This window comes from Punica granatum, chromosome 1, assembly GCF_007655135.1.
Source record: "Punica granatum isolate Tunisia-2019 chromosome 1, ASM765513v2, whole genome shotgun sequence".
Taxonomy (NCBI): domain Eukaryota; kingdom Viridiplantae; phylum Streptophyta; class Magnoliopsida; order Myrtales; family Lythraceae; genus Punica; species Punica granatum.
In genome coordinates, this window is record NC_045127.1 from 5,897,498 (window position 1) to 5,909,940 (window position 12,443).

Consider the following 12,443-nt stretch of genomic DNA (forward strand, 5'->3'; position numbering starts at 1 on the left):
AACCACTAGATCACTGTGCATTTATATTGAGTATAATAAAGCCGTTAGGTGTGTAAATAGACATAATCTGTTTCTCATCCTCTCTTGAGCTTTCTAACAGAACATGATGTTATGGTCCGACATGAGGCCGTTAGGCGTGTGTGATGTTGCTCTGTATTTCCTGTGCGGGAGTTGGAATCGAGCTTGTGTTCATGAACGAAACCATACGCGACTCCAATCGATTCCATTTTATTCGAAGCTTAGATCTATTCAATATCATCTTCTGCCCCTCTTGGTCACACTTCTCCTAGAAAGTAGCAACCATGCCCTCCGCATTTGACCAGAACAACTCAAGTGAGAAAAACTGACATAAAAAGAAACTTCAATAGGTAAATGGACACTAGCAAACTTCGAATGTCAATCTTCTTTTTCCCGACCTAAATTTGATACATGGCAGAGTTTCCAATCCCAGTTTAAGAGTCAAACGTTTCGGAAGAATACCAAACCAATCCAATCCAAGGATTCCAATATGAGCCCTTCCGCCTATCAATCATCCAATCCAAGTAAAATGAAGAAGCTTATGCAACAAATAAAATACATTCGCATGTTACCAAAACAAGCACATTAGTAAATCAATGAGGTACAGCCTCATTACCTGAGCTTGAAGATTGATACACCCATAATGGCAAGCAAACACAACTCCTTACACTTTCCTTCTCTCATGATATCTTTCACAAATTTTCCTTGTCATGTTTTGATCGTAACTTTCAGTTCAAATCAAACAAGTAACATCTGCTGAATTGAACCATTTGCAAAACGAGATCATTGCTTCCCGGTTTCTTTTAGCATTACAAACCAATTTAACCACACCTTCTACCTTTCACAAAACCTACTCTCCCCTGAAACTTACAAAAGCCAGAGCAAGAAAGACCTAAGAGACCTAACAAGATGACTCCATACACAGACTCCCCTACCTTAATTTTCACTTGCAGGCAGCCATCTAAAACTACAAAGCTCTAACAGAAAATCATAGCTTACCGAATTACCTCCACATAGATACACTCATGGGACCCTCAGTTGCATCATTCCATTACCCCAGAAAGGCAGTAACCATTCTCAAGCATCTGATTTCTCTTGTGCTTGCTGCTGCTGTTGAGATTGAGGCCACGGTATGAAAGCCATAGGAGGTCGGGGCTGTTGTGCAGCATAGAGGGCTGCTTGATCAACTGGTTTCCCCATTATCATGCCAGGAGGTCCCACAGGGTGTTGGGGTGGGACATAGTAGTACGGAATATCCGCAGGGGAACCCATCAGTGGAATCGTTGCTTTAGTGACCCCGAGTCCCTCCTCCTTTAGCTCATCCCTCGGGATGATATCGACCAGGAAATCAAACACATCAGTCCGAGAGATCGCAGCGGCGATATCATTCTTCTGAAGGGTTCTCCTCTTGTTCTCCTCTGTGTGAATCCAGGAGCGAAGGGTGAGTTCCAAGATGAACATCTCGCACGCCTTTGCGAATATGACAGGAGCCTCAGCAGAGATCATGCGGACATCCTCATCGGCCTTCATTATCTTCTTGATTCGGGCAAGTGGGAGGCTGTGGTTCTTGAAATCAGTCGTATGCTCAATCTCTTGCATCTGGTCAGCCCAGAACCCCTGAAGCTGCTGCTGCTGCTGTTGCTGCTGCTGGTGGTGGAAATGTTGCGCTTGCTGATACGCAAGCTCGTGGGTAGAGTTCCCAAAGGTAGCTGCTGGCTGAGTCGGGGAAGCAGCAGGAGCTCCAGAAGCTACCAGAGAAGCAGTTTGGTATGGATTGGGATAGGCCATATGATGATTCGTCCCAGCTATCACTCCCATCACAGGCTGGTCATGTTGCTGCTGTTGTTCTTGGGTTTGTTCCGACTGATCCATTTTCACCCTTTGGTATCTGCCAACTACACACTCATCCCAGCTGCAGCCCAAGACCATGCATGCAACATGAGTCAGAGCTTGAGCACGATATAACATAAAATGTATAGAAACAAGCAAAGGAAAGAAGCGAACTTTCCGAGTTTCTGCTTATTTCTGATAGAATTAAGCGATGAGGGAGCACAGAAAAGCCAAAGCTCAATTCTTGAAGTACGATTCCAAGCAAGCCAGTGCAGGAAAAAAACTCAAAACCAAATCACCATGCATGTTCGACGCACTCGACAAGCTTTAATCTCTAATCACAAGAGCAATCTGAATTAGTCATGGCAGAAGCAAAATTCCAAAACTTCATCCTCTGTAAGTCCAAAAATAGGAACCTCAAAAACAAGCACATTAAAATGTCCTTGAAAAGGGTATAGTGCAAAAAAAGACATACAACAGTCATTTTCAGAACATTCAACCTTAACGTTGCCAAAAAGAGAAACTTCTGTCAGCAGCACGGAAACCCTAGTTCCCTGTCTACCCAAGAAGCGGAAGCGGAAAAACCGCCATACTCAGCCTCCCACCAGCTCAGTCACCCCAATCAAGCTTATCAGTATACCCACTACGGGAAGCTAAACTACAATCGAAACAAACGATCCTCCGTCAAATTCCTCCGTTTTCACAAGCAGAAGAAATCGAGAAGAGCAACAGACAGAAGAAGAGAGAGCAATTACCCGCCAAAGCTCCTCCCCCAAGCTTGCCTGTTGCTGCAAACCCTAGAAAGGAAAAAGAAGAGGAAGAGGACGGAGAGCGCGAGAGAGGGAGGGGGGGGGAAGAGATGTTGAAAAGGAGGGATTGGACCGCTTTTGAAAATGGGAATTTCGCCTGGGCGACGGATCAATCTAGAGGAGCGATGCCACGACACGTGTCCGGCATTCACTGCTTTGACTTTGAAGTCAATGCGACAGGTCCATGCGTCACTCGTCTACTGGTTAATTTATGGGAGTGGGAACACAGAACGGAAAGAGGTCAGTTCGCCTGTTGAGAGAAAGGGACAGCCCGAATGGAAAGTGGTGTCCGAATTGGGCCGATAAATTGAGGCCTAAGTTCGTAATTTTTCAAACATGCGGCCCAACTTTTTTTGGGCTTTTTGGCCCAAATCAAGTTGATGGGAGATCTTCTCTCCGCTTCCTTTCTATGGAGGAAAATAGTGGGATTGCTCTTTTTTCTTTTTTTCTTTTTCGGTTAAAAGAGAGATGGGTCGGCATTCTAAAGGGAAATGAGAAATAAGATAAAAGGGTTACGAAGGTTTCACTGATGAGAACGAGAATGGTGGTAAGTTTTAGTATGAGGTGGAGAGCATATTAGATTATTTGATTTGTCTCGTGATTATTACGATGATGTGTACATATACTTATATGTATAATTTATAACATTTTACTGTTGTTAAGGTTTCCGCCTCATATGTTCGGATCGATATTGGATGCTATTTTTATGTTGATCCATGATCCATCGAATTAATACAGAGACGAGGAAAGGACCAAAGTCGAACCTTATGTTTATTTTTTCCTTCCTCCTAATTTCAAAGTAGGTTCGAGAGTTTGTCTCGCTGCACTATACACCTCCCAGCTCTACCTTCTAAAATTTTGACAACAATATCATATGTATTTGAAGAAAGCTAACCGCACACGTGCGACATCTCATGGATTTAGCTATCATCAGATACCATTGAATCAATACGTGACTGTGTTATATCCTTGTCCATTCGAAATGTTTATTGCATTGAGAGACATAATTGAGTCTAGCTCATATTGTTGACAAAACCATGCATGCATGTTGTTGAGATTGGATGACCTGATGGAGAACTGAGCTGCTTCGCTTAGAACAAACACCATCCAACAAAAATGAATTCATGGACTTAAACAAACAAAATTTGACTTAGTTTGAAATTTGAATTTGAATAAAGAAAATCCAAGGCTTTCCCTATCCAAGATCAATAAATTAACAAACGATTACGCACTAGAGCAATTCATTTCTCAATCACTACTCAAAAATAACAAAAAAAAAAATAGAGAGAGAGAAACTATTGCTCCGTTTAGTTTCGCAGTTAAAATCATAAAGATTTTAACTTTAACTTTAATTCAACACACTACATAACAAAAATACATATTTTCCAAGTCAAAAATTTTAACTTTAACTTTAACTCAACACACTCCACAATCATTTGTTCTTTTCCACAATCAAAATCAAAATTACTTTAACTCTGAAACCAAACATACCAATATTTCTAACTCATAAGAGCACCGGATGAAGGGGGAAAAAAACTGATGTAATATTTTGGCCTTTTTGCTTTTGGTTAGTTATTTTAGCTTTTCTAGTGGCATGTGTATATTATGGATATAAACAATATGGAATTATAAGTCCAAAAAGAGGGTGAAATTGAGGTACTTGGCCAAAAGGGAGGAGGAAAATCCTATCGAAAAAATTGTCCTTAGACATAAAAAAGTTATCCGCAACTAAACATGTAATTTGTAAACAACAATTATAGAAATGCAAAGCATTCATTTTCAAATATATTATGAACACGGTAAATGATATGACAATATTGCTTTTCAAGATAATCAAACTAAATTGCGTAATTTCTAAATAAAACATATATAAATTTTTGAGATTTTTTTATAAGCACATGCTAATGGAAAAAAGGCCCCCCAAGATCACCATTTAAAGGTAATTAAATGGAATTATGTAAGTATTTTCCATGAAAATGATAAAATGTTTTTAATAAAATCAATGCCACCTTATGTGTCTTATTGCTTGTTGGCCGACCAAGGAGAGAATGGAGTGGTGACATCACATGACAACATTTTTGAGTTTTTATTAAGGAAAACTACACATTTAATCCTATACATTTGCTCACTTTTTTTATTTTCATCTTCTTTTTTTTTTTCTATTTTCATCCTATACCTTATATTACTTTTTTATTTTCGTCATCATGTTAACTCTTCCTTTAACTTTGTTGAGTTGACTTCGTATGGATCGCCATAAATGACACATCAACTATTATCCATTGTCAGAGTTGGCTTCCTGTGGTCCATTCATGACATTTAATTTCATCTCTCTTTTGAATTCATGTTAAAATATAAAAAGTTCATAAAAGAAAAAAGGAAATTAATGAACAAAGAAAGAAGAATATGAAAAGAGGCAGCAGGGACTTTGCTTCTTCCTCTTCTTCACCTAATCCCAGCAATTTTCCAAATCCAAGGAAAATCTAATTAAAACCAACTTGTAGAGTCAGTGGACTAACAAAAAACCCTAATGCAATCAAGCAAATCCCAAATTTCATATCCTTTCACTGTCCAATGCCCACTCCCCTAATTATCATTGTTTAGTATTTTCAATTAGCACTGCCATTTCTTAATTTGAAAATTTGATATTGGCTTTGATCAATTCTCTCTAAAATTTCAAAGTAATTGTTCGAATATTTTGTGTCAGATCTCATAATGAATAACGGACCTTCCCTTTCATTGAACGAGAAGACTCAACAAAGGAGAGGAAGGAAAAATATATATATTAATTGGGAGCAGAGCAGCATATAATTAAAGAAGCAGTGAAATGAAGGAATCCAATTTTACTACTTCGCCTTCCCGTTCTTCATTATTGTGTGATTTTCTTCATTTTTTCTTTTTTAATTTTTTTTCTAAGAAAGTTTGAGATAAATCAAAATAGTGAAACATAACATGTATCTTTATAGCCGGTTGAATTTTTTACTGGTTTCATCATCCTTCTATTGTTGAGGTTCTTTTTTATTTTAGATAAAATAAAAATTGCTGATGTGTCATTTATATTACACCTATAAAGATTCAACTCAACATACTTAGTGGAATAAATAACGGAAAGACGAAAATAAAAAAGTAACGCAAGATACATGATGAAAATAGAAAAACAAATAGAAGAAGGATGAAAATAGAAAAAGTTAACAAAGATTCTTGGCTAAAAGTATAATTTTTCCTTTTTATTATAACCGGCCAATTACATAAAGACATTTTGTCTTTAAAGCCGGCTACCCTTTTCAAGCAAAAATTGCCACCCTCACACCTAAAACTATTCCCCTCTCTTTTTGGTTCAAAGAAATATCGAAGGATATTAGAATGCTGGTGTATGCAAACCTCGGAAGTTGAAATTGAATTCAAAATCTCACGATTCAGAAATGGAATAGAAAAACTATGATATAATATTCACTCCAATTTTGTTGCTAAATCTTACGATTATATATCTGCTACTGATTACATTAATCGATTTCAAATTGTTCCAATTTTTTTGTTTTTTGTGAGGCTATACAGAATAAAGAACGGCCAAATAATATATATATATATGCTTATATATATATATATATTGGTAATATTTTTTTTTATAAATTAATGATTTTTAAAAAAAATCGCCTATTAATTTTCACAATTTACGTGAATATTTGGCAAGCGTTTGAACCAGATAAAGTCTAAATATTTTTACCCTTTCTCCACTTATTCATGAAATTTTCGATGGAAACAAATCTGAAGACTTGAAGTCACCTCCCTCCCATGTCCCTTTTCTTCATGCCTTTACTTGGTTTCCATCCATTCTTTATTTTTCCAACAAGAGAACCCTAAAGAGCATCATTAAATATTCCAGCTCATCTGCCTTCCTATGTCTCTGTTTTTTTCTCCCTCATTGTTGTCTCACTTGGAATAAAGTTCTATGCAAAACTGAATTAAATTAAGATCTTTCTCCACTAGGAAAAACATAAACACACTCATTGATTGAGTAGATAATTTCTCCAACTGCTTAATATACGTCCATAGACTCGGTTTGATCGAGCTCAACAAGTTTGTTTCATGACGAGTTTTACGAGCACTCTCCTCCTTCATCATGGGCACAATCCAAACAATATATCTAATATCACGCTGCACTGTGTTACGAAATACATTAAAAAAATTATTTTTATCAACTGTAATTTTCTTGGTGATATTACTAAAAATTAAAAGGAATTGGAGAGTCATATTGATTAATGATATTGTCACGTGATATACCCATTTTATATAAGACTTTCTTCGCTTAAAGAGTAATATTTAAGCACTTCCGCCAATGTGTAAACTAAACCTCGCAATCGTACTCTTGGGAAATGGATATAAAATTTCCGAGTCCATGAAATAAGTTATAATTTCCTGTTGAGAAATTGTTCTCAGTTTGTTAACTATAACTAGTTTCATTTAATTTGCCTTGAATATATAGGAAGTGCTTTTTAAATCCAATAAATTACATTTGCAGAGATACTTCTCTTTCATTATATTAGGTCTTCAAACTCCTTTGTAACCGAAAAAAAAAAAAAACATTTGCAGAGATGAATGCGACGTTGCCACCCATCACAAAACAAAGAGAATATCCTTTGCCTGCATAGATAAAATAAAACGGCCATGACCTTTGTATTACATCTACAATTAGTTGTTAATTATTACCAATGTGTCTGTCCCCTTTCCAATTAAGTCCCAAACCCTAGCTAGCTAGCATAGCACCAGCACTCTCCGAGGTGTAACTATGGAACTTGCCTTGAACATTTTGTGCCCTCACTCCTTCCCCTTGCATGAGGTCCTCAACAATGACCTTGCCATAAGAAGGTTTTGCCCTGCAAGAATGGAGCAAGAACAACAACAACAACAACATGGCTCGGCGCCGTCGCCCATCCAGTACGGTTGGGAGGATGAGACCGAGGCACTCCTCGAGACTGATCAACATTCGCCTTCCGCTTCCGAGGTGGACCAATTTGTTGACAGCTTCTTTATTACCGACCACGAGGATGTTGACCACTTCTCGGAGGTTGTCCCCTTCCAGCCCGATGATCACAGGTTTGAAGACAGGGATATCGGGAGCTTGGTTGGAGATTATGACAATGGGTACGGAGATGTGATGATCGATGTCGATAGGGACATCCAGTTTATGGGCGGTGAGGGATTGGGCGAACAGGATAAATTCATGAGTGGCTCCCCAATCGATCAAGACGATCCGGTGGTGGCCCAGGAGACAGCATTGGCCAGTCCACTAGAAGGGTCCGGTGGCCACGGAGTGGACCAGGGCTTGCACCTCGTCCACCTTCTTCTGGCCTGCGCAGAGGCGGTGGGATGTCGAGATACCCAACTGGCCGAGTCCATGCTGGCCAAGATCTGGCCGTGCGTCAGTTCCTTCGGGGACTCACTCCAGCGAGTCTCCTACTGCTTCGCCGTGGGACTGAAATCGAGACTCTCCCTTCTTCAGAGCAATGGCAATTATGGAAATGGTACTGGTATGCTCACACCACACGGACGAGGAGCATTAACCGATTCAGATCCGAGGCCTTTCTCTAGGGAGGAAAAGGTGGAGGCTTTCCAGCTACTTCACCAGGCGACCCCTTACCTTGCATTCGGTTATTTGGCTGCGAACGAGGCGATATGCCAAGCCTCTCATGGACATGATCGCATGCACATCATCGATCTCGGCATGGAGCACACCCTCCAGTGGGCTTCTTTATTCCGGGCCCTGGCATCTAGACCAGATGGACCCCCAAAATCAATTCGAATTACAGCCATAACCAGTGGTAGCGATAGCCTGGATGACCTGTCTCATCTTGAGACCAGCCTGAAGGCCTTGGCAGACGAGGCGATGTCGGTCGGGATCTACCTGCAATTCCAGGTGATCACAGACCCGCCGAGCCCTTTGCTCTTCTCGAGGGAGAGCCTCAACCTGCGTGAAGGGGAGACCCTATTCGTGAACAGCATCATGAAGCTGCACCAGTACGTGAAGGAGAGCCGTGGCTCGCTGAAGGCAATCCTGCAGGCAATCAGGAGGCTGGGCCCGACCCTCCTCACCGTGGTTGAGCAGGACGCGAACCACAACGGGCCGTTCTTCCTAGGCCGGTTCCTCGAGTCGCTTCATTACTACTCAGCTGTCTTTGACTCCCTAGAGGCAAGTCTCCCGAGGGGGAGCCCTCAGAGGATGAGGATCGAGCGGGTTTACTATGCGGAGGAGATCCGGAACATCGTGGCATGTGAAGGGGCGGAGAGGATGGAGCGGCACGAGAGGGCTGACCAGTGGCGGAGGCAATTGGGCAGGGCAGGATTCCAGGCGGCAGGGCTCAAGTGTATGAGCCGTGCGAGGATGATGCTGTCGGTTTATGGATGCGACGGGTACTCGCTGGCCTACGAGAAGGGCTGCCTCCTGCTCGGATGGAAGGGCAGGCCGATCATGCTGGCTTCTGCTTGGCAGGTGCCTGCCAATAATCACGCCCCTTCTTCCTCCTCGTCTCCCTTGTAATTTAACCGGACAATCCTCTTCCACCTCTCTGCAATCTGCATGCCGGTGATCGGACTCGTTTTGATCGTGCCCAATCTTATGAAGACGTTGAATCAGCATGCATTTCTGGTTTTCATACATCTAGAGTAATTTGATTATGTAATGTTTGTTGCCTTTCCTAGGGTTTGTTGTCCGGAACATTGACATAATTCGCTGACAAATCTTGTTGTGGAGCCAAATCTAATAATTTCATGTACATTTTGTTGCCCACGTCAGTCTAATAAGTCCAAGTTAGCTAGCGTTTCTAGTCGATCGGATAGTAGCCCACATCCCGTGAGCTATATATATATATATATATATATATATTATTGATTGCCAAATAGTCGACAAGAGCGCCGAAACATTCGACCTAAATATGTGAACAACAATTGACAGATATATAGCTACGTCGGTCGAATGTTGAACCATCAGTAGATAGTTTATAGATAAATTTATACAAGCTGCACATATACAAGGAGTTGCTGCTACATTTGTTAAATCTCTTCAGTTCTGTTCTGCCTTTGGATGTCAATGGTGCTTCCATTATTCACTTTCTAAATCAGAGGGTCTGCACATCAGATGAGAACATCCACCGCTCCAGTGCTCTGCATTTGGACGAGAGGACCGTAATGATCTATCTCAGTCCAATCAACATGAGATGATATTCTCATCTGATGTACAGACCTCTGGTTTTATATGGATGCCGTTCCAAGAAAGTTTGGAGAGTTTTACCATTTCATACGTTGATCTAGCTCAAATTTGGATTAGTCGGAAGTGGTTATCCTCTTCTTTCACTTGTTTGCACGTGAGAAAAATAATACATCCTAGTCGTTTTTTTTTTTTTTTGTAGAGGACAAAATTATTTGCTATTTTCAATAGAATGAAGAGAATATCTACGTTTTCGGTTACAAAGGAAGCCTAAGTGCCTAGTATTATAGAATGTATAAAGTTGTCATGTTAGCTTTTCGTATATTTTCTTACCGAATATGGATGGCGTTTTGCGGCGTGGAAGATTTTTTTTTTTTTTTTGGTTGTATGGTAAAATTGAATCGATTTGTTCTGCGGCATGAAAAAAAGTTCAATAAACCGTTATGCATGGAGTGATTTTTCCTCTAAAAATTGAAGAACCGTTACCGGGCCGGACCAATTATCGGTCGGGCTTGGCCCCACTCAGCTTCTGGCCATGTAAAAGCCCAGCCCAAGCCTCTCACCGGCGAAGAAGAGGGAGATACCGGCGGCGGAGTTTGTGGCCACAGAGACAGCGAGAGTCGGTGAGAGAGCAGAGCGGGAATGTCCATGCGATTCTCTGCGCTCCCATGGCGGTCGTTTCCACGGACCGTTGCGAGCGAGAAGAAGATCCCATTGTCCGGCAAAGCGGGGACTTATGGCTTATCCGCCCTGTCTCCATCGCTCTCTGCCCTCTCCGTCCCCCCCAAGCCTCTCCTCCGCTGTCGCGCCAGCTTCTCTACCCTGCACGATGCAGCTCCGCCCGGCGAAATCTCTCTCCCAGGTAGACTCCCGTTCTTGCTTCTTTTCACGTCATCGGATTTTCCCTGGATTTGGGGATGCTCTGCACCATTGTGAGCTGGTCTCAGTTCCTTGAACGGATGTTTTGGTTTCGAATGTGGAAAATTCAGGGGTGGAAGATGAAATGGTGGGATACATTTTTGGGAAGAAGAAAGCAACTGATGTAGCTCACTCGTGGGTACCTGCACTACACCATTAACATTGATTTCACGATCAAACTCTGTTCTGCCTGAGCTGAAGTTTACATCTTTACTTCATTAGTATCTGCAATTTTTCGTTCTGACAAGTTCAGTGCAACCGATTTGTTGCATTTCATGGCGTTTGGAGCCGAACTTGTGAGAACAATGTTGGATTTTTAGGAACATTGTTCAATTCACTCTACTTCGTACACATTTCAAAATGTGTTAATTCATTATTGAATTTTAGTTGAAAAGAATTGGAGTGAGTTTTTTCTGCAGAATTCTTCAGAGATGGATTCTTCTTATAGTTTGAAATGGCCCTGTTCTTTGTTATGCCAGTGTGTGGAAACATGTTGTGCGGAGAGGGGACACTGTTGTTGATGCCACATGTGGCAACGGTTATGATACCTTAGCTATGCTTAGATTAGTTGCGGACTTATCGGGTAAGGGCCGTGTCTTTGGAATGGACATCCAAGAGGAAGCATTAACGAATACCGATTCGTTGCTGACACAGTCTTTGACCCCAAGTGAGGTGCTTTCATGCACTTTGTTAAAAAATACATACATCTATACGTGCATATGACTAAATGTCTTTGCAATTTATCTCCTTCAGTGTACTAATACCGTTGCTTATGGGGGCCATGTAGAAGGAGCTTGTGAAGCTTTTCCCGACATGTCACAGCAAGATGGAAGAAGTTATCCCGAAAGATGTCTTAGTCAGGTACTAGACCATGTTTATTCTCCAAATCCTTTTCTACTCGACGAGATGGACGTTAGATAACAAATTATGCGTGCCTAAACTGATAGCATTTTGATAGGCGCTGTATATTGAGATAAGATAAGGCTGATTCATTGTGTCTTGTATGGGGGTGGGGATGGTGAAAACAGACTTGTTGCTTTCAATTTGGGCTATCTTCCAGGAGGTGATAAAGAGATTTCTACAGTGTCCGAGACAACATTGTTAGCATTGGAAGCTGCTGGAAGGATCATAGAACCGGGAGGGCTCATAAGTGCCGTGGTATACGTTGGACATCCAAAGGGAAGGTTACTTGCTTAACATCACGTTGCCTCTGCTAACTTCGGAATATACTATGCATGAAAATGTTTTCTGAATTTGCACATTGAGACTTCTCTGCTTTGAGATTAGATTCATAGCGTGCGGCATACAAGTTTCCGAAATACAAGAAAGTGATTGTTTCTCATGCTTGTCCAGGGAAGAGTTTGAGGCTGTCCAAGCCTTTGCGTCTGGGCTCTCCACTGAGGATTGGGTTTGCTGTAAGTTGCAGATGTTGAACCGGCCATTGGCTCCAGTCCCGATTTTCATGTTCAAGAGATAGAAACCATCGAATTTTCGGATCGGTACATTATCTTCGTCAATTTTTTATGTGCATCCGCAGATGAGATTGATGTCTTAGGTTACTTCTTTTGACATGTTTTCTTCTGTAACCTTCAACATTCCTTTCTTGTAGTTCATCCCTTTGCTGGGTTTTTCTTCATCATCCTCTCCTTTCTTCTGAGTTTTTGTAATCC

General features: G+C 41.2%; 3 protein-coding genes across 10 annotated transcripts; 2 read left to right on the forward strand and 1 right to left on the reverse strand.

Moving 5' to 3' along the window:
• Positions 1-637: 637 nt before the first annotated feature.
• Positions 638-2,749, reverse strand: LOC116193264 (nuclear transcription factor Y subunit C-2). Of its 5 annotated transcripts, XM_031522077.1 has the most exons (4): positions 2,604-2,710; positions 2,349-2,506; positions 2,023-2,182; positions 638-1,930 (listed from the first exon to the last, which is right to left on the reverse strand). In XM_031522077.1, the coding sequence occupies exon 4, from the start codon at positions 1,888-1,890 to the stop codon at positions 1,096-1,098; it is 795 nt and encodes a 264-aa protein (XP_031377937.1). In that variant the 5' UTR covers positions 1,891-1,930; positions 2,023-2,182; positions 2,349-2,506; positions 2,604-2,710; the 3' UTR covers positions 638-1,095. The 5 variants fall into 5 exon arrangements, with proteins under 5 accessions (XP_031377937.1, XP_031377938.1, XP_031377936.1 ...); XM_031522078.1 differs by lacking the exon at positions 2,349-2,506 and having other exon boundaries at positions 2,027-2,182; positions 2,604-2,721; XM_031522076.1 differs by lacking the exon at positions 2,349-2,506 and having other exon boundaries at positions 2,604-2,721.
• Positions 2,750-7,317: 4,568 nt separating this feature from the next.
• LOC116193265 (GRAS family protein RAM1-like) lies at positions 7,318-9,473 on the forward strand. The gene has a single exon (XM_031522080.1). The coding sequence runs from the start codon at positions 7,441-7,443 to the stop codon at positions 9,187-9,189; it is 1,749 nt and encodes a 582-aa protein (XP_031377940.1). The 5' UTR covers positions 7,318-7,440; the 3' UTR covers positions 9,190-9,473.
• A 945-nt stretch (positions 9,474-10,418) lies between these two features.
• Positions 10,419-12,409, forward strand: LOC116193268 (putative rRNA methylase YtqB). Of its 4 annotated transcripts, XM_031522083.1 has the most exons (6): positions 10,425-10,717; positions 10,845-10,908; positions 11,253-11,445; positions 11,561-11,634; positions 11,802-11,957; positions 12,127-12,409. In XM_031522083.1, exons 1-6 carry the CDS (start codon positions 10,498-10,500, stop codon positions 12,248-12,250), a joined length of 831 nt encoding a protein of 276 aa, XP_031377943.1. In that variant the 5' UTR covers positions 10,425-10,497; the 3' UTR covers positions 12,251-12,409. The 4 variants fall into 4 exon arrangements, with proteins under 4 accessions (XP_031377944.1, XP_031377945.1, XP_031377943.1 ...); XM_031522084.1 differs by having other exon boundaries at positions 10,419-10,717; positions 11,858-12,269; XM_031522085.1 differs by lacking the exon at positions 11,802-11,957 and having other exon boundaries at positions 10,422-10,717.
• Positions 12,410-12,443: the final 34 nt, after the last annotated feature.